General features: G+C 49.0%; 2 protein-coding genes across 3 annotated transcripts; one reads left to right on the plus strand and one right to left on the minus strand.

The window, feature by feature from the left end:
• Positions 1-893: 893 nt before the first annotated feature.
• MANBAL (mannosidase beta like) lies at positions 894-9682 on the minus strand. Of its 2 annotated transcripts, none has more exons than XM_040080098.2 (4): positions 9594-9682; positions 7649-7697; positions 5797-5987; positions 894-3297 (listed from the first exon to the last, which is right to left on the minus strand). In XM_040080098.2, exons 1-4 carry the CDS (start codon positions 9651-9653, stop codon positions 3190-3192), a joined length of 408 nt encoding a protein of 135 aa, XP_039936032.1. In that variant the 5' UTR covers positions 9654-9682; the 3' UTR covers positions 894-3189. The 2 variants fall into 2 exon arrangements, with proteins under 2 accessions (XP_039936032.1, XP_039936033.1); XM_040080099.2 differs by having other exon boundaries at positions 7649-7710; positions 9594-9644.
• Positions 9683-15699: 6017 nt separating this feature from the next.
• Positions 15700-25312, plus strand: GHRH (growth hormone releasing hormone). Its single transcript, XM_040080097.2, has 7 exons — positions 15700-16626; positions 20586-20685; positions 21503-21631; positions 22302-22406; positions 22986-23123; positions 23425-23521; positions 24391-25312. Exons 2-6 carry the CDS (start codon positions 20606-20608, stop codon positions 23486-23488), a joined length of 516 nt encoding a protein of 171 aa, XP_039936031.1. The 5' UTR covers positions 15700-16626; positions 20586-20605; the 3' UTR covers positions 23489-23521; positions 24391-25312.
• The last annotated feature ends 1398 nt before the right edge of the window (positions 25313-26710 follow it).

Below are 26710 nucleotides of genomic sequence, written 5' to 3' on the forward strand. Positions count from 1 at the left end.
AAAATCAGGAGAAAGACCTCCCAACTCCCAGCCATGTTTGTTCAGAGCTGAGCCGTGTCCCACTGAGGGACAGGAACTCTGTGACAGGCACCAGCAGAGGAAATCCAGCCCTCAGCCAGCTCCTGGCTTTGGGTGCGAGAGCAAGGTGTGGCTGCAGTGGTGCTGCCTACTGGCAGGGACCTGGAGACAGACCTTTGAAAACCTCCCCTTCAATAAAATTGACTTAATGAGGTCTTCAGCTCCCCGTGGGATGTTAATTACAAAACAGCCTGGAGAAAAGTGCTTGGCAATTAAAGGAGTCGCCACACTAGTCCTTCCCTCTGTTTTGGTTTTCTGGTGAGAGAACCAGCAGACACTTGCCAGAGCTGGGCTACCAAGAACCAACAAACACTTGCCAGAGCTTGGCTACCACACTGGTCTCACTGCAGCCAAGAAGAGCCACCAGACAGCCCCACGCTCCAGCCACGCAAACCTGGGCTCCTGCAAATCCCTTTTACCAGCCTACTGAATCCCTGTCTAATCCCCTGCTTGCACTATTAACAAATGATGCCTTTATTAGGGCTACATTCATGGGGGCTCTTACAGCCAAAAACCCTCTCATGGGGGGCAAATTGCTTTAGTCACTGGATGGTTTTCTTCTCTCTTCCAGGAAGGTGAATCACTGTTGGGAGATAGTTTGCTATTTCCAAGGCAAACACAGATACAGATGCACACATGCCTGACAGTATTAACTAACCAATTTCTCACAGATTAAAGGATCTGAAAGGATTTCCCTTAATGGATCATTTTAATGACTAGGTTATTTATGTCCCTGTGTTCCTATAGTCTGGGAGTTCTGGCAGCTTTCACAGTGAATGTGAGGGAACAGGCAGCAGAACTTTAAACACAGATTGCTTTTTAAACAAAGATTCTGATGGCATTTATTACACATTTCAATATGAACTAAAATACATGGGTTATTGGTAATCTCTACATACTCTAAGTTCAGCACACAAGAGCATTCAAATAGGTATAAAGCTGTCAGGAACAGACTGGGGAATTTATCTTCATCCCTCTTCCCCCCAAGAAAACCAAACCCCAACATCCATGATTTCTACTGAGCAATGAGTGAGCCAGCCAATGTCCACAGCTGGATGTGGACATTGATGTAGTAGCTGCTATTTCAGGTAACAGCAACACAGTGCCCACTGCTAACTGGATCTGAGCTGCAGAAGTGACTCTGTATTTTTGGATAACGTGTGTCCTGTGATTCCATTAAAGCATTAACCCCCTGCTTTAGGTAACCTGCAGAAAGCTGGAATTTACATAAAACCATTCTCATGTGTTAAAATGGAAAGAGTGATCTGCAGTACCCACTCATGGCTTTTCTTTGCCCTGCAGATCAGAGACAGACCAAAGATCCATCATGGAAACTCAAGGCACAACACTGTTCTTTGTTATTTACGTGGGAACTTTTTATAATATTTCTTTGTACTGAGAACTTAAATCAACTTTAGAGTGCTTCTGTGTCCTATGCTTTGTTCTGTCCTCCTGGTACTGCCTTCATGTAGCTCAGAAAAAAGAATTTAAAAAGCAGAATTTAAAGCAGAACTCCAAGCTCGATTTTAAGAAGTGTGACTCGGTGCCAGCATTCTGGCTAAGAGCATCAGTCACACTGGTGCTGGGATCCATCTGTCACCCCCACAAAAAGCAGGAGAGAGCAGAGGACGTGGCTGCTCTCTGCACTGGTGGTTTCTGTAAACGTGTTGTTCACCTGCTGTTGAAGAACACAACCTGGGCTCACCAGGCATCGTGACTCGAGGATGGGAGTCTGCGTATGCAAAGAGGATCACAGACTTGCAGCCCTGCCAGGGAGAACCCTTCCTTCAAAGCTGCTCTGAACCCTGGGTGCGCCTCAGAGAGCAGGTTCTCCTCCCATTGACTCACTCCTGATCAAACAAACCAAGATGTGAGCTGGCATCAGGAAGCTCGAGCTGCTCTAGAGACTCCGTGGCTACGTCACCACCTATCTCCTTCCTGTCTAGCCACATTTAAATCCTGGATTGTCCCTGGGCCTGGAGAGCCAGAGCCTGAAGGAACACAGTGTCTGTGTCTCCTGCCATACAGCCATGGTACACAGCTGGCCTGCCACCCCTTGCATCTTAAAATACCACACCTCCTCAGGCTGAGAACGTATTCACCCTCAGGAGGAATCCAGCCAGAGGAGATGGAGCAGACTGTGGCAGGGAAGGCTGGGAGGGCATTTGCAAGTGCAATGATCCCCAGCCGTGTTGAAAGAGGGCCCATGGTCAGGGATCAGCCAGCTGCCAGGAGGGTTTATCCACGGCACAGCGAGGCAGGGCTGGCTGATGCACCACCACCAGTGCACCATCCCCACACTCCCACCTCAGCAGCTATTCTCCAGCACACAGTGCCTGGCCTTCCCAGGTTTTCAAGGACAACTCCACAGCACAGGCGTTAAATTCTGCACCTTCCAGAGTCAAATTGTTTCCTGATTCTTGTAGTCATTGCAATCCCCACCGCAGCCTCAGTTCCCTGAAATGTACCTGCTTTCAAAGGTGGGAATAGAAAGGAAGAGTGCATGGGTGGGGAACAAGTGGCAGCGACGCTGGGGAAATGAAAGCTTTCATCTCCACTAGTCTGGAATCTGGTGAGTTATTACCTAAAGAATTAAAGAATATGACAAAGGCATTATGATTAAGACATAAAATGCAGCTATGTATTTCAGACTAGATGACAACAGAGATTAATACAAAGCTGTGTAGCGTGGTATTCTTGATCCATTTGATCCCTCAGCCTTCAAAAAACACAACACAAACTGGTATCCAAAGTAGCAAACCCATGCTCCACTTTCCACAGGGACTTTACTACAAATCCCAGCCAGCATGGAGGAGCCAGGCCAACAGCCCTCTCTACCCACCAGAACTGGAAAAAGTCACTTTAATGGTGACTGACACATTAATCAAGTCAAATGAAGTCCTGGATATGTGAAGTTCTCTTTGCTTGCAAGAAACCTATGGCAGAACCCCAACCCTCCCACTCTTCTAAGTTTCTTCTCCCTTGCCCCTGAAAAGTAAAAGATGGCAATGCCGGAAAACCATGAACAGAGTTAGTTGCCTTTGATGTTGTCTTTGAGGAAGCATGATTATAGGTGGCTATTTGGTCTTTGGAGGCTCATCAGTCACACCTCTATCGTTTCTTTTTGGTTTCCTTCTTGGGTTTCTTGCTTATCTGTGGAGCAGTTGCTTTTGGCTTCTTCACCGTCTCTGAATTCTTAGGCTCAAAACTGTCCGAGTCCTACAAGAATCAATTAAGAAACAGTCAGTAACTTTTTTCACCCTTTGCTAACAGGCTGCTTTGGAGATTCAAGTATAAGCCAGAGGAAACAAGTGCTGGAACTCTGTTGGAACACACTGATGTCAAACTGAGGCCACATTTAATGAGACTCGAGCAGCATCATCTCTGCTCCTTCTGCATGTGCTTTTTGATGAGTGTGAGTTTCTGCACAGAAACAGCTTGTTACCAGAGGTGCCATTAAAAGCTTAAGAATCTAAAACAGGCTTTGGAGAAGAAAAACTTTGAAGGCAAGAAGAAAATCAACACTAAATGAAAACTATTTGAATTAGGAAAAGATAACATATAATCATCACCAGGGTGCGTGGAAACAGTCAGCAGGCATTTCTGCCAAACATTAATCACTATCATGTGCAAGACAAAAAAATATTCCCCAAAGCAGCAGGAAGAATATAAAGTTCAGAGCCTCAAAAATCCAAGGAGGGAATTGCAGGCAAAGCTCCCTTCACTTGGACTAACAAAACACTGAGATGTGATGCTTGTTTCCTTCAGAGAAGATGAGAGATAATATTGCAGCCATGGGAAATAAAATCTAGTTATCTTGTGAAAACACAAGGGAACAGCGCCAGTCTCCTCTGAGAAAGCACACACATGCAGATTGCCTCCTTTCATTAAATGCATTTGAGTATAAATATTGCTTTAGCATCTTGGGTTCTCTCAGCCTGAGTGTGCCAACTGGAAAAGGACACACGAAAAACGGCTGAGCGAGACGTGCGAGTTCCAAGCTTCCGAGCCAGAACTCCAGATAATGGAGGGGGAGGCAGCATCTGACAGCGTCCTTTTAATCAAAGAGCTTGGTTCAAACGTCTCTCAAGTTACTGGGCTATTACATCTCACATCTGTGTGGCTTTCCAAGGAAGGAGACTTGGCTGGCTTTCCAAAGGCTGTGATCAGTGCACAGGGAGCTGGCAGGCTCCAGGGACACGGCTGTTACTCAGGGATGCAGAATGCTGCTGCCATAACGTGAACACTGCTGCCTTCTAATGTCCAAACCAAGGTAGACTTCAAAGTCTGAGGCTCCAAGACAGCAAAGTTCCCCAACTCAAGCATCATTCTCAAGATCTGGAGGGGGAGCCTATGGTGTTTTTGGTCTCATAAACAAGTCATATGGACAGTACATCAAGAGGACTGTTTATATATGGAGAAAATAAAAACTGCAGTATGCAAACATCAAGGTATACTACAAATGTAAGCACTAAAAGGTCCTTGAGCCATATCATTTTAATTGGGGGCTAGTCTCCAGTTTTCCACTCCAGACCAGAGCTCTCACTCTTTTCAACTTTCAAGAATGGGCTTACTTGGTATTTCTCAAAAATTTCCTGGGGAAATGATGGAGTCTGACCAGATGGGTGCTGGTGGCTGCAGAGTAACAGTGCAAAAGTTGAACTCGGTGATCTCAGAGGTCTTTTCCAACCTGAATGATTCTAAGCCTTGCAATGCCACTGCATGGTATCCAGCAACTGCCTGTTCATCTCCCTGCTGGGAGCTGCAGCTCCTGTGGCAGGACAAGCAGGAGGGAACATGACCCATGGCAGGACAGCATCACATCACACCAGCAGTTAAAGGTAGAAAATTTGGGTCATGAACTTTATCCTTCACTCTACTTCATCCTGAGGCATTCCCTTCCCCCAGTAGGTTGAAAATTTCCACGCTCCCTCTGCACAGGAGGGAGCAAACATGGAAATAAAGAGCCTGAAAACAAAACTCCCCATGCTGAGTTGTTACTGAAAATATACCATATGCCTTCAGACAACATCTGCATCAAAGCACCAAACTTGCTGCCTGATCACCTTGCAGCGCTGAAATACCCATCCCCAGCACCAAAGACATTTTTCTCTTTAATGAAAAAAAAGGCAGATGCAGGACATCCTTCAGTCTAGAGGAACAGCTCACCTCAACCTTTCCCTTTCACCTTCTCCTGTGCCAACTGCATCAAAGGACTCTTGGGCACTGGATGGGATGTCCTGAAAACTGCTTTCCTCATCTTTAGGATATACAACAAGTTTCACCTGCATCTTTGCTTCCAAAAATCACACACAAACTGAAGCCCAGAGTCACTTCCTGAAAGGCAAAGGGGATGCCCTGCCTGGCAATTAATGAAGCAAATCAGCAGCAGGATGACAATATGGGCTGGGATAAAGCCTTCCCTTGCAGCCAGGAACTGGTCATGCATTTAGCACCTTGTCAGTGCTTCAGGTTGCTTTTTTCACTGATATTAAGAGAGATCCTGGCTCAGATATTTGTTCCTGACCTCCCTATCTGGTGGTAAATCACAGGACAGAAGCTGGAGGTGGGAAAGCCAGAGGGGAGGAAGGAGAATGAACAATGAAACTGTCATCAATCCCAGGGGCAGCTGTGTCTCTATCAGCTACTCAACATTCCCTCCCATCCTGTTTTCTCTGACTCTGCCCATTAGTATCAATATTAAAGAGCACTCCTTACTGTCTTGTGGGACTTGGGCACGGGCAGGATGATGGCAAGCACACAGATCAGCTGGAAAATGGCTCCAAAGAAGAGTCCGTAGCGTAGCACATTCTCCATGAACGTGGGCTCAGGGATTTCAGGTGGGGAGAACTCCAACTCTGCAGCCATTGTCAGAGCACCCTTCTCCTCTACTGCTCTCAGACTGGTTACTGCAAGGGGGAAAATACAGAGCAATTTTTGGCATCATCCTTTCTGGCATTCACTTTCTGGTATCCAAAAGTGACAGACTCCCTCATGGAGTTTTGAAGATACTCTTGATCTTCTGGAGCAACAAAAAGGAAAATGAAAGCTGTGTTTAATTTGGGTGCTTGTCTTTTGTCTTGCCTACAAAAATAGCCCTCAAATCCTGGTATTAGACCATTTATGGGTAAGGAGCAGACAAACAAAATATGAACCATGTTCATGAAACAATAAGGGAAAAACTTAATAAGCAAGAATACATTTCTTCCTGAAGTTGGTCACACATGCAAGGCGTTTACTATTTATTTTTACTTATATTGTCTATATGGTCACAGCCTTGTTGTTTTACTACTAAAACCACACAGAATTAGAGCTGTTGAGGACAGAGGAATGAGTTATGTGTATAAATTTAAGTGTGGCTTTAGTGGCTGGTTACACTAAGCCCCATACAACTTAAAACAGTCACACAGGTAGTTTGTGGCAGAGTTAAATATTGATCTCCTGGGTCCCAAGCTTCTCAGCCATGAGACCATCCTTCCTTCCTCCCTTTATCTTTTGCTAATGGAGTTGTCAATTTGTTCTATGAATGAGTAATGGCTTTTTACAACGAGGGAGAACTCTCCTGCCAGAACTGCTAGAGTACACGTCAGGAAGTCCCCAAAGGGAAATCCAATTAGTCTGAGATGCCATCACACTCAGCTGTGATTACTGTCCCACTCAGTTTTCCTGACCTGGATGATCCCATTGTGCATTCCCTGGATCAGCACTGCTCCCTGACAGTTACAGTGCTCTGTACCACTAAAGCTGGGGTGTGACTGAGTTTGCACACTGAGTTTGCCTCCTAGAAATTATCAGCAAAGCAGGCTGAGGCTGGGAGGAGATTGTTACAACCTGCAGATGTGACCCAGTCCAGAAGGATGGTAAATGTGGCGTGTAATTCCAGCAAAGTTACAGTTGATAAATTTGAGAGTCAACTCAATGCCATTGCACAGGAGGCAACTATCACTTGGTGACATACTAAAAGGAGAGGCATATAGATTACAAAAAAGAATTATTTCATTTTCATTCAGCTGAAATACAGAATATCATTTTGAATTTTAAGACAGGAAAACATTTCCAACCACACAGACTGCCAGCCACTGGAATAGAGAGACTGTGGAATCCATGCTACTGGTGATTCAGAAGAGCAGATCAGATGAGCACTGGCCTGGAATGGGGTGTGGCTATATATAATATACATATAATTCTGCCTTTGAACCAGGAGATAAGAATAGATGACCTCTTGAGGTCCTGTCCAGGTCTGTACTTCAGTGAAAGGAAACGTTTCAAATTCTGATTTGAACTCAGTCATCAAGGGCTGTGGAGGAGCTGTACCTGAAGTCAGGACATACACAGACCCACCCAGACTCAGCTCAGTGCTGTGAACAAAGCCTGCATGCTTGTGGCTCATCCCAGTTGCTTTTGCCTTTTAAATCACTCCCTCTCCCAACCCACCAAGGCAGCAGTTCCTAAGCAAGAAAGAAATCACCTCTGAGTTGCATTTATCTCATTTGGGTATCTTTTGAAAACATTATTGCTGCCTGCCCCTGTCCTCAAACACAGCAGGAAGGGATGTTCCTTCGTTCCTCACCTGGAGTTTCCTCAGGACAAACTCCTACTGATAATCCTGATTCACGCACCTGAAATACAACACTGAGATAAACAAGAAAAGGAAACAGATACAATGAAAACAAAAAATCTCTGTCCTCACCCTCTGCAACTGTCCCCCCCTTCCCCCTTTTCTAGCTCACCTCCCTTGAGGGCATTAGTATACCTCTAAGAAATCCAGGTGACATGACCAGCACCAAGAGCTCCCCTGCAGGCTGGCAGCAGCTGCCACCACCATTTGAACCAGTGTCCCATGAAATATGCTCAGAGGAGACCTGGCATTGTGCTCCAACTAATTACAGCAGTGTCCTTGCTTGCTCAGGCAACCCACACTCGGATCATTGGTTTTCCTGCCATCAGTGGAGCCAAACTCTGAGCAAAATTCCTCAGTTTTAAAAAACTCCAGTGGTTCACACAGTGCCCAAAGCCCCACACCTAACCCAACAGGATGATGGAGCCTTTCTCCCTGTCCCCAAGAAGCTCAGTTTCACCAGTTATCCCTTGGGTAACATCTCTTCTTCTCCACAGGCTGTCAACTGCCTTTCTCCTCAGACCTCCTCACCATGGCCACACTTAAAGGAGTTCTGAAATTGCATTTGAGATCAATACTCCTATGTCAGACGCCGAGAGGAAGCTGCCTCTGACCCCTCCAGGTTATTCATGAGGTCTGATACGCAGTGAACAAGGTGGAGGAGTGGGAAGATCCCTCCTAAAAGCAGCTCCTGCTTTGCTCAGTGACAACACCAAAGAGGATTTGTCTGTTCCCCATGGCACAGGACCAGGCCCTGGGACAAATAATCAATATTTTTCCAGGATCAGGGCCATGCACCAGCCAGGAGAGACTCAACCTTTCTTCTTGCTGCACTGTGTTTCCCAGCTGACATCTGCCACGCCTGGCACTACATAAATAATTGGCAGAGGACAAAGCCATGGGAACAGCTCAAGTGATATATATTAGCTTCTTCTTGGGGTGGAAATAAAGTACAGCGAAAGATTCCATCAAAAGGCGAGGCAATAAAAGCCCAAGCTGTAATTTTTAAATGGCTTAGCAGGTGTGGGGATGGAGCCTGGGCAATGTCTACTGGCTGCTCCTATCCACACTGCTGGATCCATGGGCATTAGCGCTGCCGAGGAGCCCAGCTGTGGGACACGGGGCTGGGGAGAATCAGCTGTGGGACACGGGGCTGGAGAGAATCAGCTGTGGGACACGGGGCCGGGGAGAATCAGCTGTGGGACATGGGGCTGGAGAGAATCAGCTGTGGGACACGGGGCTGGAGAGAATCAGCTGTGGGACATGGGGCTGGAGAGAATCAGCTGTGGGACACGGGCCTGGGGAGAATCAGCTGTGGGACACGGGGCCGGGGAGAATCAGCTGTGGGACACGGGCCTGGGGAGAATCAGCTGTGGGACACGGGGCCGGGGAGAATCAGCTGTGGGACACGGGGCTGGACAGAATCAGCTGTGGGACACGGGGCTGGGGAGAATCAGCTGTGGGACACGGGGCTGGGGAGAATCAGCTGTGGGACACGGGGCTGGGGAGAATCAGCTGTGGGACACGGGGCTGGGGAGAATCAGCTGTGGGACACGGGGCTGGGGAGAACCAGCTGTGGGACACGGGGCTGGGGATCCCAGCTATGGGACACGGGGCTGGGGAGAACCAGCTGTGGGACACGGGGCTGGGGATCCCAGCTATGGGACAGGAGGCTGGGAAGAATCAGCTATGGGACATGGGGCCGGGAGAAGCAGCGGCGCAGCCCCAGGGCGGGGACAGCGGCGTCCTCCCTCCATCCGTCCCGGGCCAGCCCCGCCCGGCCTCGGCAGGACCAGCGAGCCCCCCCGGCTCTGCACTCGCTCCCGGGCGATGCTGCAGCCGCCGCTGCCCCCGGCCAGCGCCCCTCGCCCGCAGCGCCCGGCACGGCCCCGCTCACCGCCCGCTCCGCTCCGCTCCGCTCCGCTCCCGGCCGCGCCGTCCCGGAACTGCTTCCCATCCGCTGGAAGCGCTTCCGGCCCCATCCAGAGACCGTCAACCATGGCAGCCACAGCCCGGGCACATCCCAGCGACCAGCCATAGCAACCAGCCATAGCAACCATCCATAGCAACCAGCCACAGCAACCGTCCCAGCCACAGCCCGGGCACATCCCAGCGACCACCCATAGCAATCATGCATAGCAACCATCCCAGTGATCATCCCAGCCACCATCCCAGTGACCATCCATAGCAACCATCCATAGCAACCATCCCAGTGACAGCTTTGGCACATCCCAGGGACCATACCTAGCACCCATCCCTAGCAACAATCCCAGCAACGATCCCAGCGACCATCCATAGCAACCATCCCAGTGACTGCCCCTGGAAACCATCCCAGCAACCATCAACCATCCTGGCAACCATCCATAGCAACCGTCTATAGCAACCATCCCAGTGACCATCCATAGCAACCATCCCAGTGACCATCCATAGCAACCATCCCAGTGACCATCCCAGGGACCATCCATAGCAACCATCCATAGCAACCATCCCATCACCCCCCAGCAGCCGCGGCAGCATCCCCCGTGGCGCTGCCTTGCTAAGGGTGGCCTACGGGAGGTCCAGGGCCCGTGGGTCCGGGGGCAGTGGGGTCTTGGGGCTCCAGTGCCACGTTCCTCCAAAGCCCCCTGAGCCAGTCAGCGTCGTGTGCCGTGGGCCCCACCCCAGCTGCAGGAGCCTGTGGGTGCCGAGCCCCTGGTGGGTCACAGAATCCCCGAATCAATAAGGTTGGAAAAGCTCCCTGAGGTCACCAAGTCCAACCTATGACCCAACACCACCTTGTTGACCAAACCAGAGCACTAACGCCGTGTCCAGTCTTACCGAAACACCTCTAGGGATGATGTCTCCACCACCTCCCTGGGCAGCCCATCCCAATGTCTAATCACCCTTTCTGTGGTGAAATTCCTCCTAATGGCCAACCCAAACCTCCCCTGGCACAGCTTGAGGCTACATCCTCTCATCATGGCTGGGTGCCCATGGCAGAAGCACCCCGGTCTTAATGCACTCACCCCCTAAATCCCTGTGAGTGTTTTAATCCCACCATCAGTTATGTGGCCTTTCAGTCCTGGTGGGTTTCTCTTTATCCACGAGGTTTTCATCTGCTCCCTTGACATACTCTGGCAGCAACAATCAAGATGTGCTTCTGGCTTTGCTCTTGACAGGGACTTTATTTTTAATGTCCCGTCCAGTTTCCAGCTCTGAACTGGAGATGTCTCGATAAGGTGACCTACAAAAAGGGAAATAGCTTAGGCTCTGTTTTGCTTGTTTGTGGTATTTAAAGGATCTGATTTGTTTTGCCCTTTTCCTAACCCTAAACCATCAGAAGTGCCAGGCTGGTTTTTCTGCAGAGCTTTATTACCAGAGAGGCTAAATACTTTGGGGGAAACCTAATCAGTTACTTATCTACAGAGGAAGTAAGATATGGCATTTGTAATAAAAGGATTTTCTAGGCTGTTACCAAGTATTTGAACCAAGTGGATATTAATGATAACAATTTCAGAGATTCTTAGCAATTGGATTAGAAATCTTTCATGTTTTTTAGTGCAGAAAACATTACAGACAACTGGAGAACACTGCTGAATGAGTGGCAGAAATCAGAGACATTTATACACAGAAACCCTTCTGGCATAATAATCCTAAGAGACAATTACTCTTAAATGGAGCTTCCCTTGCCCCGGTGAGTGACTAAGGGATAATGCCAGAGCTCAGGAAAGGAGAATTCTGCCCTTTTGCCTTCTTACCTCCCTCACTCTCAGTTTAGGATGAAAAAAATCCCCGCTGAGGAGGAAGAATAATTCTTTAAAATGTCAGGAGGGATCTTATCAGGATGGATTAACAGACAGATTAAATTCTTCCCAGTATTACCAGTACCCTGACTGTGCTGGCGCTGCTGTCCACACACCTTCTCACGGGCTGCAGTCCTCACAGATGGAGTCTGCAGGCAAAGGGGAAAAGACACTCGTTACTGTATATTTTATTTTTCTTCTCTCCCCAACAGAAAGGGCACTTCTCACTCTGAGTAGAATTAGGCAGGTGAAATGTGCAGTTTTTAGGCAGCTCCTGCCCTTTCTCTCCCCCCTTATTTCACCCCAAGGCCACCAAACCTTCAGGCCAGGTGGGGAGTGCCCCAGACTGGGAGCCACAAGCAGGAGGTGCCCACAGCCCACTGTGACTCCCCACCTTCCACCAGCATCACACTGAGCCACTCCTTGCACCTGACTGGGAAATGATGAAAAAAGGGAAGCTATTTACTGAAAAAAAAGGGAAGGTTTCCCCAAAGCCTACTGGGTGCAAGTGGGTTTCAAAGCTAAAATTGATTCAAGAAGTGGACATGGCAATTTTGTCAGCACTCTGTTCTAAATAAGGACAATGCTCAGGCAAGGATTCTTTCTCCAAATCCAAATAATCCTTGGCTTTTTATTGTCCTTTCTACATTTCTTCTTTGTGGTATTTCCCACTTGTCTTTGCAGCAAGCCTCTTTATTACCACTCGCTGTACATGTGATCCTTGTGCTCCAAGGTCTTGTCATCCTCAGGTTGCACATTCGTATTCAGCCAGGAAAAAAATTACTCACAACTGCTCTCATTTCTCATCCCTTACTGGAAACACGGCCTTCCTCATTCCCTCTCCATAAACCACATTCTGCCTTCTCAATGCCAGTAACATCTCATTCTTATTCTGGTTTTTATCAGAGGCTTTTCAAAGGATTGAAGCTGCCTCTCCCTGTTCACTGATTCTGGCTGTAACCTGCTGTGTAACCTTCTAGCCAAGGCTCCTTTCCAAACTGAAATGAGAGTGGCAAGACCAAAGACGAGCTTCTTAATTACTGACACTCACTGCTGGCTCTCAGCTCTGTCTGCCAGGCTTGGAGGAGGAAGGAGATGGTATGACAGAGCCAGAAATTCAGGAATCAGTAACTCTCAAGTTTACAGCTGAGTGCAACGTGCTGATGCTTGGCTGAAACTCTTGGCAGTTCACTTGGGCAATGCTGAAATGCTCCAGAGCTCTGCTAGGGAATAACCAGAGCCAGACAGGTACAGGCTCTATAAATGGATCCCACCTGCAGAGCCCATCAGGCCTCCTGACAGATGCACATCTCACAGGCTGCTGCCATTTGCTCCGCTGCACAGGCTCAGGGATAGTTAATGTCTGAAGATTAAGTAAGCTTTTCAAGCAGATTTTTAACACCATGAGACAGTCCTTTCCAACAGCACTTCTTGCACATTTTGAATTTCTGATTTATTTGATCTGCTTTTAATCAGATCCCCTGCTTCAGACTCATTCTCAGAGTGCAAACAGCGCTCTCATCCACAGTGTCTCCTTCCTTGAGGTTATTTTGATAAATGTTTGTATTTGGCTTCCTACCCATTTGAATTCCTCCAGGGAAAATTCTCCTCAGGAAATCTATTGATGTTCAAAGGGTTGAGTCTGGAGGATCTGAAGATCCAACTCTCAACACTTTATCCTTCCAAGAAGAAGAAACAAAATCTTGCATGATTTTCTAATGGCAAGTCTCACCACACCCGCTGGGTTGGAGTTTTGGGGGTTTTTTACTTCTTCCTTAGAAGGATCTGGTAACACAGGCTAAATCCTGTCTTTCTCATTTCATTTTAGTTTGCTTTCCTTCCACAGATATGACTGGATTTCTACAAAGAACTTAGAAATGAAACTTACTGTGAACACAGCAGTAATTAAATGATGATGAATTTATTATAACGTGCCCAAGTTCTGCCACTTGAGATAAGACACTTAAACCGAAATGGGTTCCATCCTACCTCTATGGTGTCAAACCCAGGCAAAACCCCCATAACTTTTAGTCTTAGGCAGTTCTGTTTAATTCACCATTAGGGCATTTGCCACAAGTTAGTCTCCACCCCACCTCTCACTCAAGTAAAAGCGAAGCAGAGGGAACAGCTCTGCCCCCAGGGCTCTCTTGGAAGTGGTAGAGGGTGCAGAAGCAACCCTGTGTGACATCTTGGAGAAGTGTAGAAAAGCTTTTGACAGCTGAGAACACAGGATGGGGTTTTTTGCCATTTTGTGAGTTACTTCTGACTGTCCTGAGTTTCAGCCCCACAAGGCTGAACCCCAACTCACATGCTGCTCAGCTTTCTGAAGCTGTTATATCATGCACCTGGAATAGACAGGGCGATTTTTTAAAGCATGACATGGAAACTGAGGGAGGTAAAGCTGAGAGAAAATCAATACCTGGGAAATTGCTTCAGGATCCCAACTCAGTGTCCTTTGTCAGCCAAGGATTGGCACTGAAATAAGAGTAGCTGGCATGTGCTTCACCCAAGGGCTGTGAGAGGGTGGGTCTGCCTGGATGTGACTCTGAGATCCTGCACTTCCAGGTGCTGAAAGTGCCCGTGGAAGCTCAGACCTGGCTGTAGATTCCATCAGGCTTGCACTGGTGTAGGTTTGGGTTTAGAGGGCAAACTGAGAGTTACCCACTGCTCACTGCTGGCATGAAGATCAGTGGGAGGTGATGAGTGTTACAAACCTCTGGTTTGGGAGCCAGGGAATGCTGACACAGGGAGGGTTCTAGGGACAAACTAAGAGATACCCCAAAGAGAAAAAGCTGTTCATTTTGCAAATCAAATTTGTCATCTGCTGTGCCAGATTGTTATTGATACTAACCCTAAAGTGAAATTCCTGTGGGGAACGTTGTCGCACAGGCAGCATGTTTAGACTTTGAATGCCACTGATAGTCCTGGGGGCAGCTCTGGGGCTGTGGGGAGCACAGAACTGCAGCCAGAGCCCCCTTGGCACGTGCAGTTCTACGTGTGTGACAGCCCTGCTGAAAAAATGACCATGAGAACAGAGCCTGCTGCTGCCAGCTCAAACACACACTGCAACACCAACAGGGATAGATGCAAGACTGGCTCCAAACAACTCTGGATGCTGTCACAGTCCGTAGCATCTTCATCCAGGCAGCAGTGGGGATGACAGACATTTCTGCTGCAGAAGTAGCTGCGTGAGCCAGAGGGAGAACCTGCAGAGCCTGGTGGAGAAGCTCCAAAAATGACCTTTCTGGGTCCTGGGAAGACAGGAAGGTTTTGATTGAAGTTGGGACAGGAAATCCCAGGGACAGAAGCGCTGCTCTGTTTATACTATTACAGAACTCCTGAGCTGGATGCACCCGGCAGAGCCTCGAGTGTTTTCAGGAATTTCTGCTGCCTCCTGCAATAAACCCAAAGCCATCAGTGTGGGTCTTGCTGGGTCCAGCCGTGCACAGCAGGAACCCAACCTGGGCAGCAAAAGGAAACCCCTGGGATGATGGAGCTTTACAGAGCTTTCTGTGAAAGCAGCCCACTTGAGATATGGACACAGATCACAGCCCTCCTAACCCAAACTGGGCATCAGGCAGCAATAAACCAGTCACTTATAGACTGATTCTCCTTGATCAGAGAAATATTGCCTGGTATCATATGCAGCTCTGTGTAAGGCAAGGGGCCAGCTGGATGGAGAATCAGCTCAAGAGCAGGCTATAAGATAATACCTTGAAATAGTGCTGGCTCTCAACTGGTGTAACAGCATGATCTGATTCTTCTGTTCAGCCAGTGCAGCACCGAGACAGTGGAAGATAAATAAGTCATGCTGAAAATTTAGTGCAACCAGCCTGACACATGAGAGAACACGATTCAAAGAAGCTCACAAAAATCCCTTTCCCGTTTGCAGGGACCGCATGCAGCTGTGCACACCAGGACATGGATTTTGGAAAAGCTGCTCTGTGCCACCCAGAAATCCCCATCTCCAGTGGATGACACAGATGATATACCTGCCTGATTTGCAAGAAGCAATGAGAGGCAATAACAGAGTTAGGCCGTCACTGGATGCTTCTGACCCCCCCGCACACACAGGCACCCACGTGTACCCCAGCTGCACCATCCTCCCTTCAATCCCTCTCTGCCACCACCAGCTGTGGTGCCAGGTGAAGGTGTTTGGCAGCAGGCAGACATGAGTCATCTCACCTGCTGAAACCTCTTCCCATCCTCCAGTCGGGAGACAGGATGCTCTGCGTCCCCATCAATTCTGGGCATTGTAAATCAATATGAAAAACCTGGCCGGTGGAGCTCATGCTGACACCTCATTTTGAAGTCCTCTGAGCTATCCTGGTCCTCTTGGCACGAAGGCTCTGTGTTTGTCTTAATGGGGCTTTCATAAACCTTGTTCCAGGAATGAACACAGCTGCCGGAGCACGAAGCACCCCAGGGAACACCCCAGCGTTTTTCCAGAGCAGGAATGGAGCTGGAATGAATGGAGCAGGCTCTTCAGCTGCTTTGTGGGCTTGGTGTGAAGCTGTGATGTTTAGAAGGGACTGAAGCATGAACTGCCCCCCTAATGCAGGTGTGAGTAACAAAGGAGAAGGAGGAAAAAGCTGATAATCAAAGAAAAATAAAACGGCAAAAAGATCAACCCTCCTCTTCAGGCAGTGTGAGAAAGTACTAATGGTTAACTCACTCTCATTGTGGAGTAGAAGGAAAAAATGCAATTGCAGAGGGAAAGCGAAGTTTACCTAGCAAAGTGAATTTGTCGTTCACTCTGGCAGATTATTGCTGTTATTTGCTCTTCACTCTTTGAGGGATGAAGAGAAAGCACGCAAATGACCCCGGGCTACGGGCAGAGCCCCCTCCCCGCACACACACACACACAAAGGGGAGGCAAACACAGCCTTTGAAATTCAGGAGGATAATTGATTCTCTGACGCGTGGAAGCCCACAGGACTCCTGAGGGAGCTCAGGTATAAAAGGCGGAGATGCACCTCCCTGGCAGGCAGCGGACACTGGGGGAGGTCCGGGATTGTCCTCCCGGCTCCGCATCCTGCCCGGCACCGGCGGCACCGCAGGCACAGCTCCAGAGAAGTTGGATTGCAACAGGGGAAGGAGCACCTGGGCAGGAGCTGATCTAGGAAGCGTTTGTTTCCTCCGGGAACGGTAAGTGGGATCCTCTCTCTGTGCATTTAACAAGATAATGTCTATTTGGAAGTTGGAGAGAATTAAGTTCCCCTGAAATTCAATCAAAGCTGGCATCAGGAATGAGCTTTGCCAGGCACCTTTGTACCATACCAAGGTTTGTACCAAAGTGTTTTTGTACCAAGTTGTAGGGAAAAACAATTGAACTACACCAGAGATGCAGACCAATGGAATTATACAATAGATGAGCTTTATAAAACACGTTAGATGATTACTGGCTGTAGCACAATTTTTCTCTTTTGCGATGTTGGTGTGAGTTTCTCTTACCCTGACAAATGAACGGTGTTTTACTCACCCAGCAAAGAAACCGTGTTTGAGCCAAACCAAAGCCTGAGGAGAAACACAGCTGTGTGTTACAGGTGATGCAAAGCCATGACGGGGCACAGGGAAGCTTTAAAAAGGATTTCTGCTTTTCTAATGCAGCATTTCAGGGTATAAAAGTTTCAGCTTTATAAAACAGCAGGCATGGCAAAAGCTTCATTTCATCTACACAGAGGCATTTTGAAGACTGCTCGGGTTGAGGTTTCAGAAATGGCAAGAGGTAGCTACTCAGCTCTCCAACATCCCTGTCACAATGCTGCTGTTCCCACTGCACAGGATGGAACAAAGCTATTGCAAAGCTTCATCTGCTGGAATGGTGCTAAAAGCTCTTCATCTTAAGGGGAATTTATTTATTAATCATTTTTTTCACATACTGCCAGAGTGGAAAGTGAAGGTGCCCCTCGCCTCAGGAGAATTTTGAAGGTGACGATGTTTTGCAGAGCTGTCAAGCTGCCTGCACACAGGGTGACACTTCAATTTCCCAGCTTCTCCTCTGAAATAGCAGACACAACTGGGAAGGGATGTAGGACTTTGGTTTCTGTTTTATTCCTGAGGGAAAAAGGGAGACAGACATACTCAAAGATCTGGAACCAGGCTGTAGCCAAAGGGAGAGAAGACAAAGCAGGATAGAGGAAGAAGGAGAAAGCCGGAAACAAACAAACCAAAAATTGTTAAGAAACTAATAGTAGAGAAAAAAAAAAAAAAAAAAAAAACCAACCCTCAAATATTCAGAAAGCAATTCTAGAGAAAAACCCAACATTTAGAGAAGAAAAGCCAGAGACAGGAAGAAAGTGGTGATCAGGGCTGTATCCTAAGAAGAGGAAGCAGACAGCGTTGGGATAGGTTTTCATTTACACTGGCACTTCTCAGCTCACACAGAAGCTTCCCTAATACTGATTAAATCTCCTGGTTGGCACTTATAGATGCTGGTACCCACTGATAGATGCCTTAGGTAATTTCCTCTATTTAGAAAGAACTGACTTGGGATTTTCTTAAAGATATTTAGGGAAAAGGCACAGAAAAAGCATATTTTTCTAAGTTCAAATGAAAAAGTAAAAAAAATAAAGGGAATCAGGGGATTTGTTCTAAAAGCAGAAGTCCTGTATGTCTATCAAAGTCCTCTTTTTCCTTCCTTTAAGCATTTCTTGGCTCTTTGAGGGGCCAAAGTGATTCTGTAATAGAGCAGGAGGCAGGAGATGCTACCCGTGAGCACAAGGAGCTTTGCAGGAGCCAGGAGTTACTGTGCTATTCCCAGGGGAAATGCTGGGGAAGCTGCTGGTCCCATCTGGAAACAGAGACTGGCTGAGAATGACTTTAGGATAAGAAACCCCATTTCTCAGAGTGACGCCTTTTCCCGCGTCTGCCCCTGCATTTCTGCCACGAATTCTGTTGTTAGCTTCCCTGGCGTCAACATCAGACCCACTTGCAAGACCACAGCTCTTTAATCAGCCTCCCCCTCTGTGCTGACCTGTCCTGTCCAAGCAGAAAAGAGCTCATCAGGCTCCGTGATGATGTTTTCCATCAGAGAGCCTCCCCCACATCAGTAGAACCCACTGCTTGAAAGTTCACTCGAGAAGTCCGAGCAAACCCTTTCCATGTGAAGCTGCTCCTTTTGTAAGGAAGTATCGTTATACATTTGGAAGAGGGATTCTTTTCTCCTTCTTAGGGAGATCAAACGCCTTTCTGCTCTTTTCTTGTGTAAAATAAAATAAGGAACGGGCGAAACTTGTTATTTTAAAGGTTCCTATCCACATTCTTAAAGAATCTTCTTTGAGCAAAAGATCAGTCACTTTCAATGGAAACTCGGGAAGAGCAGCATTCACGGAAATACCTTCCTCCTGTTGCCGGCTTCCACGGACAAAAGCTCGGTGTTCAGCTCCCGAGGGTGGGTGACCTCGGGCGACCCCGGCCTGAGTCACTCTCAGCTCTGCAGCCGAGCCCAGGACACGATGCTCTGCAGCCAGGGCTGCACACGGGGCTCAGCCCAGCTGCCCTCGCACCTAAGCCGGCGCTCAGGGCGGGTTTGGGGGCTGCTCCCCGCACAGCAGCACTTCAGCCCTTCCAAAGGGACACATTTCGGTCCAGTCCCCTCTCCACGGAAGGAACAGGCTGGGTTTTGTTTGCCAAACCAAGCTCAGCGCTTGCCTCCGGTAAGTGGCTTTGCCAGGGCTACCTCTGTGCCGGCATTACCCCTCTGCCCAGGAATTTTATTCGCATTTCCCCGTTTCTCCCCGGTCCCTGGGCAGCCAGTGGTGCCAGGCACAGACCCGTGCCCTGCAGGCGCAGCCATGTGAGCAGACACATCCCCTGACAGGAGAGGTCCCCGGGCTGGTTGCAGATGTTCTGTGCAGGCAGCGAGGTTCCTTTCACACCCCTGCCAACTGCTGCCCTCATCCAGGTGCTTTACAGGGGTGCAGGGCTTCCTGGGGCTCACACCAGCCCAAGAGAGAGCTCTCCTCCAGGCACAGCATCAAACCCTGATCGGCCCTGCCTCCTGAGCCAAGGCAGGCAGCAGCTCCCAGGGGATCACACACTGCCCCAAGGCAGGCAGCAGCTCCCAGGGGGATCACACACTGCCCCAAGGCAGGCAGCAGCTCCCAGGGGATCACACACTGCCCCAAGGCAGGCAGCAGCTCCCAGGGGATCACACACTGCCCCAAGGCAGGCAGCAGCTCTCAGGGGATCACACACTGCCCCAAGGCAGGCAGCAGCTCCCAGGGGATCACACACTGCCCCAAGGCAGGCAGCAGCTCTCAGGGGATCACACACTGCCCCAAGGCAGGCAGCAGCTCCCAGGGGATCACACACTGCCCCAAGAAAGGCAGCAGCTCCCAGGGGGATCACACACTGCCCCAAGGCAGGCAGCAGCTCCCAGGGGATCACACACTGTCCCAAGGCAGGCAGCAGCTCCCAGGGGATCACACACTGCCCCAAGGCAGGCAGCAGCTCCCAGGGGATCACACACTGTCCCAAGGCAGGCAGCAACTCCCGGGGGATCACACACTGCCCCAAGGCAGGCAGCAGCTCCCAGGGGATCACACACTGTCCCAAGGCAGGCAGCAGCTCCCAGGGGATCACACACTGTCCCAAGGCAGGCAGCAGCTCCCAGGGGATCACACACTGCCCCAAGGCAGGCAGCAGCTCCCAGGGGATCACACACTGTCCCAAGGCAGGCAGCAACTCCCGGGGGATCACACACTGTCCCAAGGCAGGCAGCAGCTCCCGGGGGATCACACACTGTCCCAAGGCAGGCAGCAGCTCCCGGGGGATCACACACTGTCCCAAGGCAGGCAGCAGCTCCCGGGGGATCACACACTGCCCCAAGGCAGGCAGCAGCTCTCAGGGGGATCACACACTGCCCCAAGGCAGGCAGCAGCTCCCAGGGGATCACGCACAGTCCCCAGGAGCTGCCCTCCATGGGGGAGATTTTCCACACCCAGACACCTCTGCCTTGGGAAGCACCACAACCACTGAGGCACGTTCCCAGTCCCTTTGTGCTGAGAAATGAGCAGAAGGACTGAGAACACGAAGGTGGCACTTGGCCTCCCCCCTGGCCCAGAGCACCTCCCTGCCCTGACTGAGGCTGCTCTGTGTTTTAGGTGACTCTGAGGGGTGGAAGATGCTGGATAAGGCCGCCCTGCTCCTGTTCCTGCATTTAGTGACGTGCTCCATCTCCTCTCCTCTCTACCCAGCTCTCAGGTAAGTGCCAAGTGCTTTATGCACACTCTCACTCCGCCTCATCTCTGACCTTGTGCAAAATAAGCAGGTGCCAAACTAAAGTTGCCAGCACTTCTGAAAGCCAGATGAGTTCTAAATGTGTTTCTAGGCCTATTTCTTTGCCCTGTCTTAATTTTTTTGGGTTACACTGCTGGCCTAGGAGGGATTCTCAAAGAAGACAGGCACCTGATGGAATATTTCAGCACAAACAGTTGGGTTTAGAATTGAATGCTGGGTTCTATAAAGGAAATCTGGCAATCTCCAGTGCAGGCAGCACCTCCAGCTCAAACACCGATAAAAAAATGTGGCTGCAGGGCACCAGCACTGAAGTCAGAACTGCAGATATTCTAGTACATTAAATCTACAGATACCTATTAATATTTCAAGTTGGATCTTAGAAATTGCAGTACTGCTTTGTACCTCTACAGATCAACAGAAGCCCAGAATTGAGCACTGGCTTCTCTAATGTGGATTTGCAACGTCCCACAGAAAATGCTTTAGCCTTGTGCCAGAGCCGTGGCACAATGGTACCAGAAACACTGGGATTTTGCTCAGGGATGCTGGGAGCTCAGTGAGGGGGATGTGTGTTTGAGGCAGCTCTATAAACCATCCTTTCACTGCTGGAAGAGCTTCAGGGCAGGTTCTAGCTGGGGAGAGTGACAGACAGTACTTGTGTTACTGCTAAGATGGGATGACAAATGGAGACAGCAAAAGCAGGAGAGTAGGGAATAATGGCTAAGACTGAGCCCCAGCTGGCATCTGAGCACATCTCACAGCGTGCCTGGGGTTTCTCTTGCAGGTACAGTCCAGGGCCAGTTGCTGGCAAGGCCATGAGCTTCCAGCTGCAGCACAGCAGCTCACTGCAGAGCCACGGCCCCTTGGCAGAGGAGCAGGAGGAGGCTTTGTTACCAGACCCCACTGAGGAAAGGTTTGTACCTCACCTGCCAGCCCTGCTGCTGCAGAGTGTGCTGGTTACAGTTCCCCCTCGCCCAGGGGCAGACCAGCAGCTCACTTAGTCCCAAACCATCACCCACGTCCAGAGCCATGTCCTGCTGTCCCCCACCAGCAAGGACACACTGACAGGAGCAGGCTCTCAGGCCCAGAGCTGCTGCAGGGAACAGGATTTTCCACTGAGCTCTGGGAATCTATCTGCAGGGATGCTAGAGCCTCTCCTTTCCACCTCTGCCTGGAAACAGAGGATGATTATTTCTGTCTGAAGCACAGAGAACTCGTCCTTACGACAGTGGGACCAGCCGAGTGGTTTGTGCTTTCCTTACCTGTGGGTTTTCTGGAGCCTGGGTGTAACCACAGGCTAGAGACCTGCTGGAGGCTCCTGTCACCCTGTCCAGACACAGGCCTCCCAGGAGGTGATGGTGCTGCTGCAGAGCACAGGAATATCCCACCTCTGCCCTAGATATTTTATTTTGCCTGCTGCCTCCATGTCAGGACTGAGCTCCCTCAAGTCCTTTTAGGCTCCAACAGTACAAGGTGTTTGCTGTGGTTCCCTGCCCTGATATCAGCGCTGGGGTGTTTGGTTATTTCCCACCTGGAGGGTTCACTGACAGCTCGGCGAGCACACTGTGCTTCCTTCCCCCCAGGATGCAGCGCCACGCTGACGCCATATTCACGGACAACTACAGGAAGTTCCTGGGGCAGATTTCCGCCCGAAAATTCCTACAGACCATCATTGGCAAGAGGCTCGGGTAAGCCCCAGCACCCCGCTGTCCTAGGGCTGCCTTTTGCTTATTACCCTGGGCAGTGGCTTCCACACACCTGGCAGAAATAGCTGCCTTCCACTGCAACAGAAGCAACCTCTCCTGCTGTTCCACATCCCAAAGGGATCCTGCATCCCTACAGTCTTGGATACCCCTTATCACAGTTATTAAGCAGCCTAATTAATCCTTTCCTCCAAGGCTGTGAGCATCAGATCAGCTGAGAGCTCTGCCGCAATAACGGCAAGCAATAATATTTGTAAATAATATCTGCAATGATCCTTCACTGGTAGGGAACCATTATCCCTGGCCTGGTTTGAACACAGAAAGCAGCCTCTCCATTACCCTGACTGCCACTAAACAAGACCAGCTGGTCAGATGCAACCCAGCCCAGATCCATCTTCTAACAAAGGAGCAAATACAGTGACCAATTCCTTGCCGAAATTAAGAATAGCCCCAGGCTCAGTCCCAGCAGGCTCCCGTTCTCTGCTGCTCAGCCTGAGCCAAACTTTGAGTGAGGGACAAAAAAGCATCTCAGAAACAAAGAGGTTTCTCATGTTCACCTCACAGAGGCAGCGAGAGCAGCCCAGGGGAAGGGGTGCAGGAATTCCTGACCAGGCGCCAGTCCGACAGCATCCTGATGGACAGCCAATACCAGCAGCAGATGGTACTGAGGGACTTCCTGGGAGCCATCCTGCAGAACCAAAGGTGGGTGGGAACCAGTTTATCCTCTGCTCACTGCAGGAACACAGCCACGTCCTTATTTTGCTGGCTGCCTTGCAGGTGTGAAGCTCCTGGATTAAGAGTCATTTCAGGAGCAGCCAGAGAAAGGATAAGGCTGACCCCAAGCAGGGTGCAGATAAGAACAGCCTGTGCTGAGCCAGACTGCACCACACAGCAGCACATCACTCTGCTGCCTTCTCAGCCTCATAATCCAGTAAAATAGCAGCAGAGAAGAGAATTTCTCTCCTGATCCCAGTTACGCCATCCCCGTGCTCTTCCTTGACAGGCCTCAGGACATCGACAGCAGTCAGCTAGAAGGCTTTCCCAGCGCCCTGGCTAAGCTCATGTAAATGCTGCTCCCTTTTCCATGTCCCCACGCTCTGGTGAGTACCATTCCCTGCTCAATCCTGTGCATCACTCACTGCTGCTGCACTGCTCAAGGTTTGAAGGTTCTCCTTCAGCAATGCCAGCTGCCACTGCTGGAAATGTCCATGGAAAGGTGCTTGCTGCAATTTAAGGGGGAAAAGAACTCCCAGTCAATATTGTCTAGTCCCAGAACTCTGCTAGCTGGAACAGACAGACCACAAGTGCTGTGAAGCTGCATGTGGATGTCTGGGAACAAGCTTGCAGCAACCCAAAGTGAGCAAAGCTATCTGAGATACAGTGCCTGAGTGTCTAGGGCAGGCTAAGGGCAGATAAAAGTCTTCCTCCAGCAGCACAACCTGTCTCTATGTCCCTGGGACATGTCAGGTTTTTCTCTACACTGGACACCAAAGGAAGTTTTACTGTTTTCTGTATCCCTCACTCCTGAAAACAGCCACGTGGAACTTGAATTATGCTCTGAATCTTGCCAGCCCTGGGGGAGTGAGAGCCAGCAAAATGTCCATCTTTGGGAATACCTTCACTTGACCAGTTGTCCTGTGTGAAGCAACCTTATCTTACTGCCCTGTCCCACAGAAATTAAGCCTGTCCAATCCTGCCAGCACAATATAAAGGGGTGTGGAGAGATCAGTGTGCACACTGAACAATAGAGGGGCTGGGGAAGACAGGGAAGATCAGAACTCTACATAGATCACACCTATGGATTCAGCTGGGAGAGCGTAATATTCCAGCATCTCTCTTGCCATGCTTGGCTTGGTCACCTTTCCACAAATAAGGTCAGTCAGGAAAAGCCTCCAAAGGATGAAAAAAAATCTCTGTGTGTGCTTATGAAGTTTTCTGGTAATTCTCTTTTCCTCCTCTTTCTGTCTAGAATAATTCAGAGCTCATGGACCAAAGTGTACAGTGAAGCCCTTCACAGCAGTGAAGACACTCCCAGATGTGAGCAGCTGGAAACTGATGCACACACTCCTCAGATCTGATCCAAGGAATGCAGTGCTGAAGCACTACTTAATATACTCCAGTCTTTACAATTTAACTCCCCTCTTGAAGTACTGCTCTGTACTAAATCAGAAAAAAAACCACCTCTGTGGTTTGACCTGGAGCTGCTTTACACAGAGACTAAAACAAGAGACACACTTGTAATCCTGGGGACATTCTGGCTGCTAATTAAGGTTTCAAATCACAAAGTGTAGCAAAATTTCTGCCAAGTCATCTTTCTGTTTGAGGGCCTGATTAATAAATATGAGGCCACCAAAAGGCACCTTTAGGCAGCTTAGTAAATTGATTACAGCGTCCTCTAAATTGATGCTGATGGCACAGCCACACACAGCAAGGACCAGGGTGAGGTGAGACATGAATCCACGTCTCACGTTCATTGGAAACACTGCCCTGGGCTGCTGCTGACATGGAGCCCTGGCAGCAGAATAAACCCTAAAAGGCTCAGCTATGGTTACTGCTCAGCCTTGAGGAGTTCAAGCTGAAGTTACAGCTCTGACGGAGCTAAAGGAGATCCCTGTGCATCAGATTGGGCTGTCCCTGTTTCAACTCAGTGTCCAGTGCCATCCCCTGGCTCTGAACTCCACCGTGGCTACAGGTACAACTGTGAATGTTCCAAAAAGAGTAAGTTATTAGCCCAGTGATCTCATACAGCTACTTCCTCCCTCTCACCCCCATCCTTCTGTTGTTTGTGTAATAATTATGTCTTCAGAAATGTAAATAACACCAGGATGGGGTCTGCTTTCCCATCAGCAGCAGGACATAAGAGTGGTTCTAAATAAACCTGTCCAACAGCAGGTCAGGCTGGTTCTTTTGTTGAGACTTTAGTTTCTTGATTCTGGGCCTGGAATGGAAGATGCTTCCCAAAGACAGTTGTCAGGGGCACCAAGGATGACTCAAAACTGGGCTAACAAAGGCACCAGCTCCAGCACCAATAGCAACACCAGGCTGGAAATGATAAATAAATGTGTGCTAAGGCCTATGAAGTCTTCCCTCCTTGCACTCCAACAATTCCTTGTTAGTCTGCAGTAGTTACCATCTCGTTTTCCCTCAGGTGACATGTTTTAAGATAGAAGGCTCCAGCGTGCATGGAAATGATTTAATCCTTGCACCAAACTCCCACCTGTAACAGCCTCCCTGTTCAGGTTATACAATCCCAGCACTAGGGAAGTGTTAAAAGCCACCCTGCAGGATGGGAAACACCGAGGGGATGTTGAGGGAGATCAGTGAAACTGTGACAGCAGCAGGAGCACCAGTGGATGGATAACTGCTCCCCTTCCATGGGCAGGCAGCTGTCAGACGTCCTTCTGCTTCATAGTGCAGAAATACACGAAAGGAGAATCACCTGAGTAGCCTGGCTCAAAACGGGTTTGTAAACCTGTTCTGGAAAAACACATTCAAAGCCATCAGGACTTTCTTGCTCCAAGGAAAGGAATTAGAAAAAATGAAGAAGATTCCTAAAGCAGACATAGTAGCAAAAAGAATTTAAACTCTGTTAAGTGGCATAAAAGGCAAATGCAAACACTGGATTGGATACTGCCAATAAAATCAAAGACCTATTAAAAACATTTCAGAAAGTGTTTGGGTGATTAAGTCTGTGTCATTAAATGAGTAGGTGAGTGCAGGTATTTGGAATAAAAGAGACTCCTTTGGATGTTCAGTTGGCTTGAAAATGAGGAAACAAATGCTCAAATTCTGCAAGATTAAATATAAAACCAAATAAAACAAACAAAAAAAAATCTGAGGAATAAAAGATCAAAATAATAAAACCAATCTTTCCTAATGCATACCCAAGGAAGTAGAAAAATCAATAGTAACACACACAGAGCTTAGAGAAGATCCATCACAGGGACACCCCATGGTTTTCCTTTTGCACCCTTGCTCTCCTTGGATAAAACGCTGCAGCTCTACAGGCACAGAGAAACTTCTGCCCTAGCACAAAGCACCAGCAGAAAGAAGTAGTTAAAAAACGGAGCTGGTAAGTGAGCAGTAACAAAATATGAGGCTAAAAAAAAAACCCTCAGGGTGATTTAGTACAAATAGTAGCTTAGCTACTTCTCTGAATTTCCTTTAGTGGCACAGGACTTGAATGCAGCCTGAGATCTGATGGTCAAAGGAGTGCAGAGGTCAAAGTTCATTAAACCTCTGTGGGTCCATCCCAACGTTTACACTGAACAAGCAGGGAGGAAAATTGC

Source organism: Hirundo rustica, chromosome 16, assembly GCF_015227805.2.
Source record: "Hirundo rustica isolate bHirRus1 chromosome 16, bHirRus1.pri.v3, whole genome shotgun sequence".
Taxonomy (NCBI): domain Eukaryota; kingdom Metazoa; phylum Chordata; class Aves; order Passeriformes; family Hirundinidae; genus Hirundo; species Hirundo rustica.

Coding starts and splice junctions, on each gene's coding strand:
- GHRH (XM_040080097.2), top strand. CDS start 20,606: ATGCTGGATAAGGCCGCCCTGCTCCTGTTCCTGCATTTAGTGACGTGC. Junction 20,686..21,502: donor CCTCTCTACCCAGCTCTCAG/GTAAGTGCCAAG, acceptor TTTCTCTTGCAG/GTACAGTCCAGGGCCAGTTG. Junction 23,124..23,424: donor GCCATCCTGCAGAACCAAAG/GTGGGTGGGAAC, acceptor CTTCCTTGACAG/GCCTCAGGACATCGACAGCA.
- MANBAL (XM_040080098.2), bottom strand. CDS start 9,653: ATGGGAAGCAGTTCCGGGACGGCGCGGCCGGGAGCGGAGCGGAGCGGA. Junction 7,698..9,593: donor GGAGCGGAGCGGAGCGGGCG/GTGAGCGGGGCC, acceptor GTTGTATTTCAG/GTGCGTGAATCAGGATTATC. Junction 5,988..7,648: donor TTGTCCTGAGGAAACTCCAG/GTGAGGAACGAA, acceptor TCCCCCTTGCAG/TAACCAGTCTGAGAGCAGTA.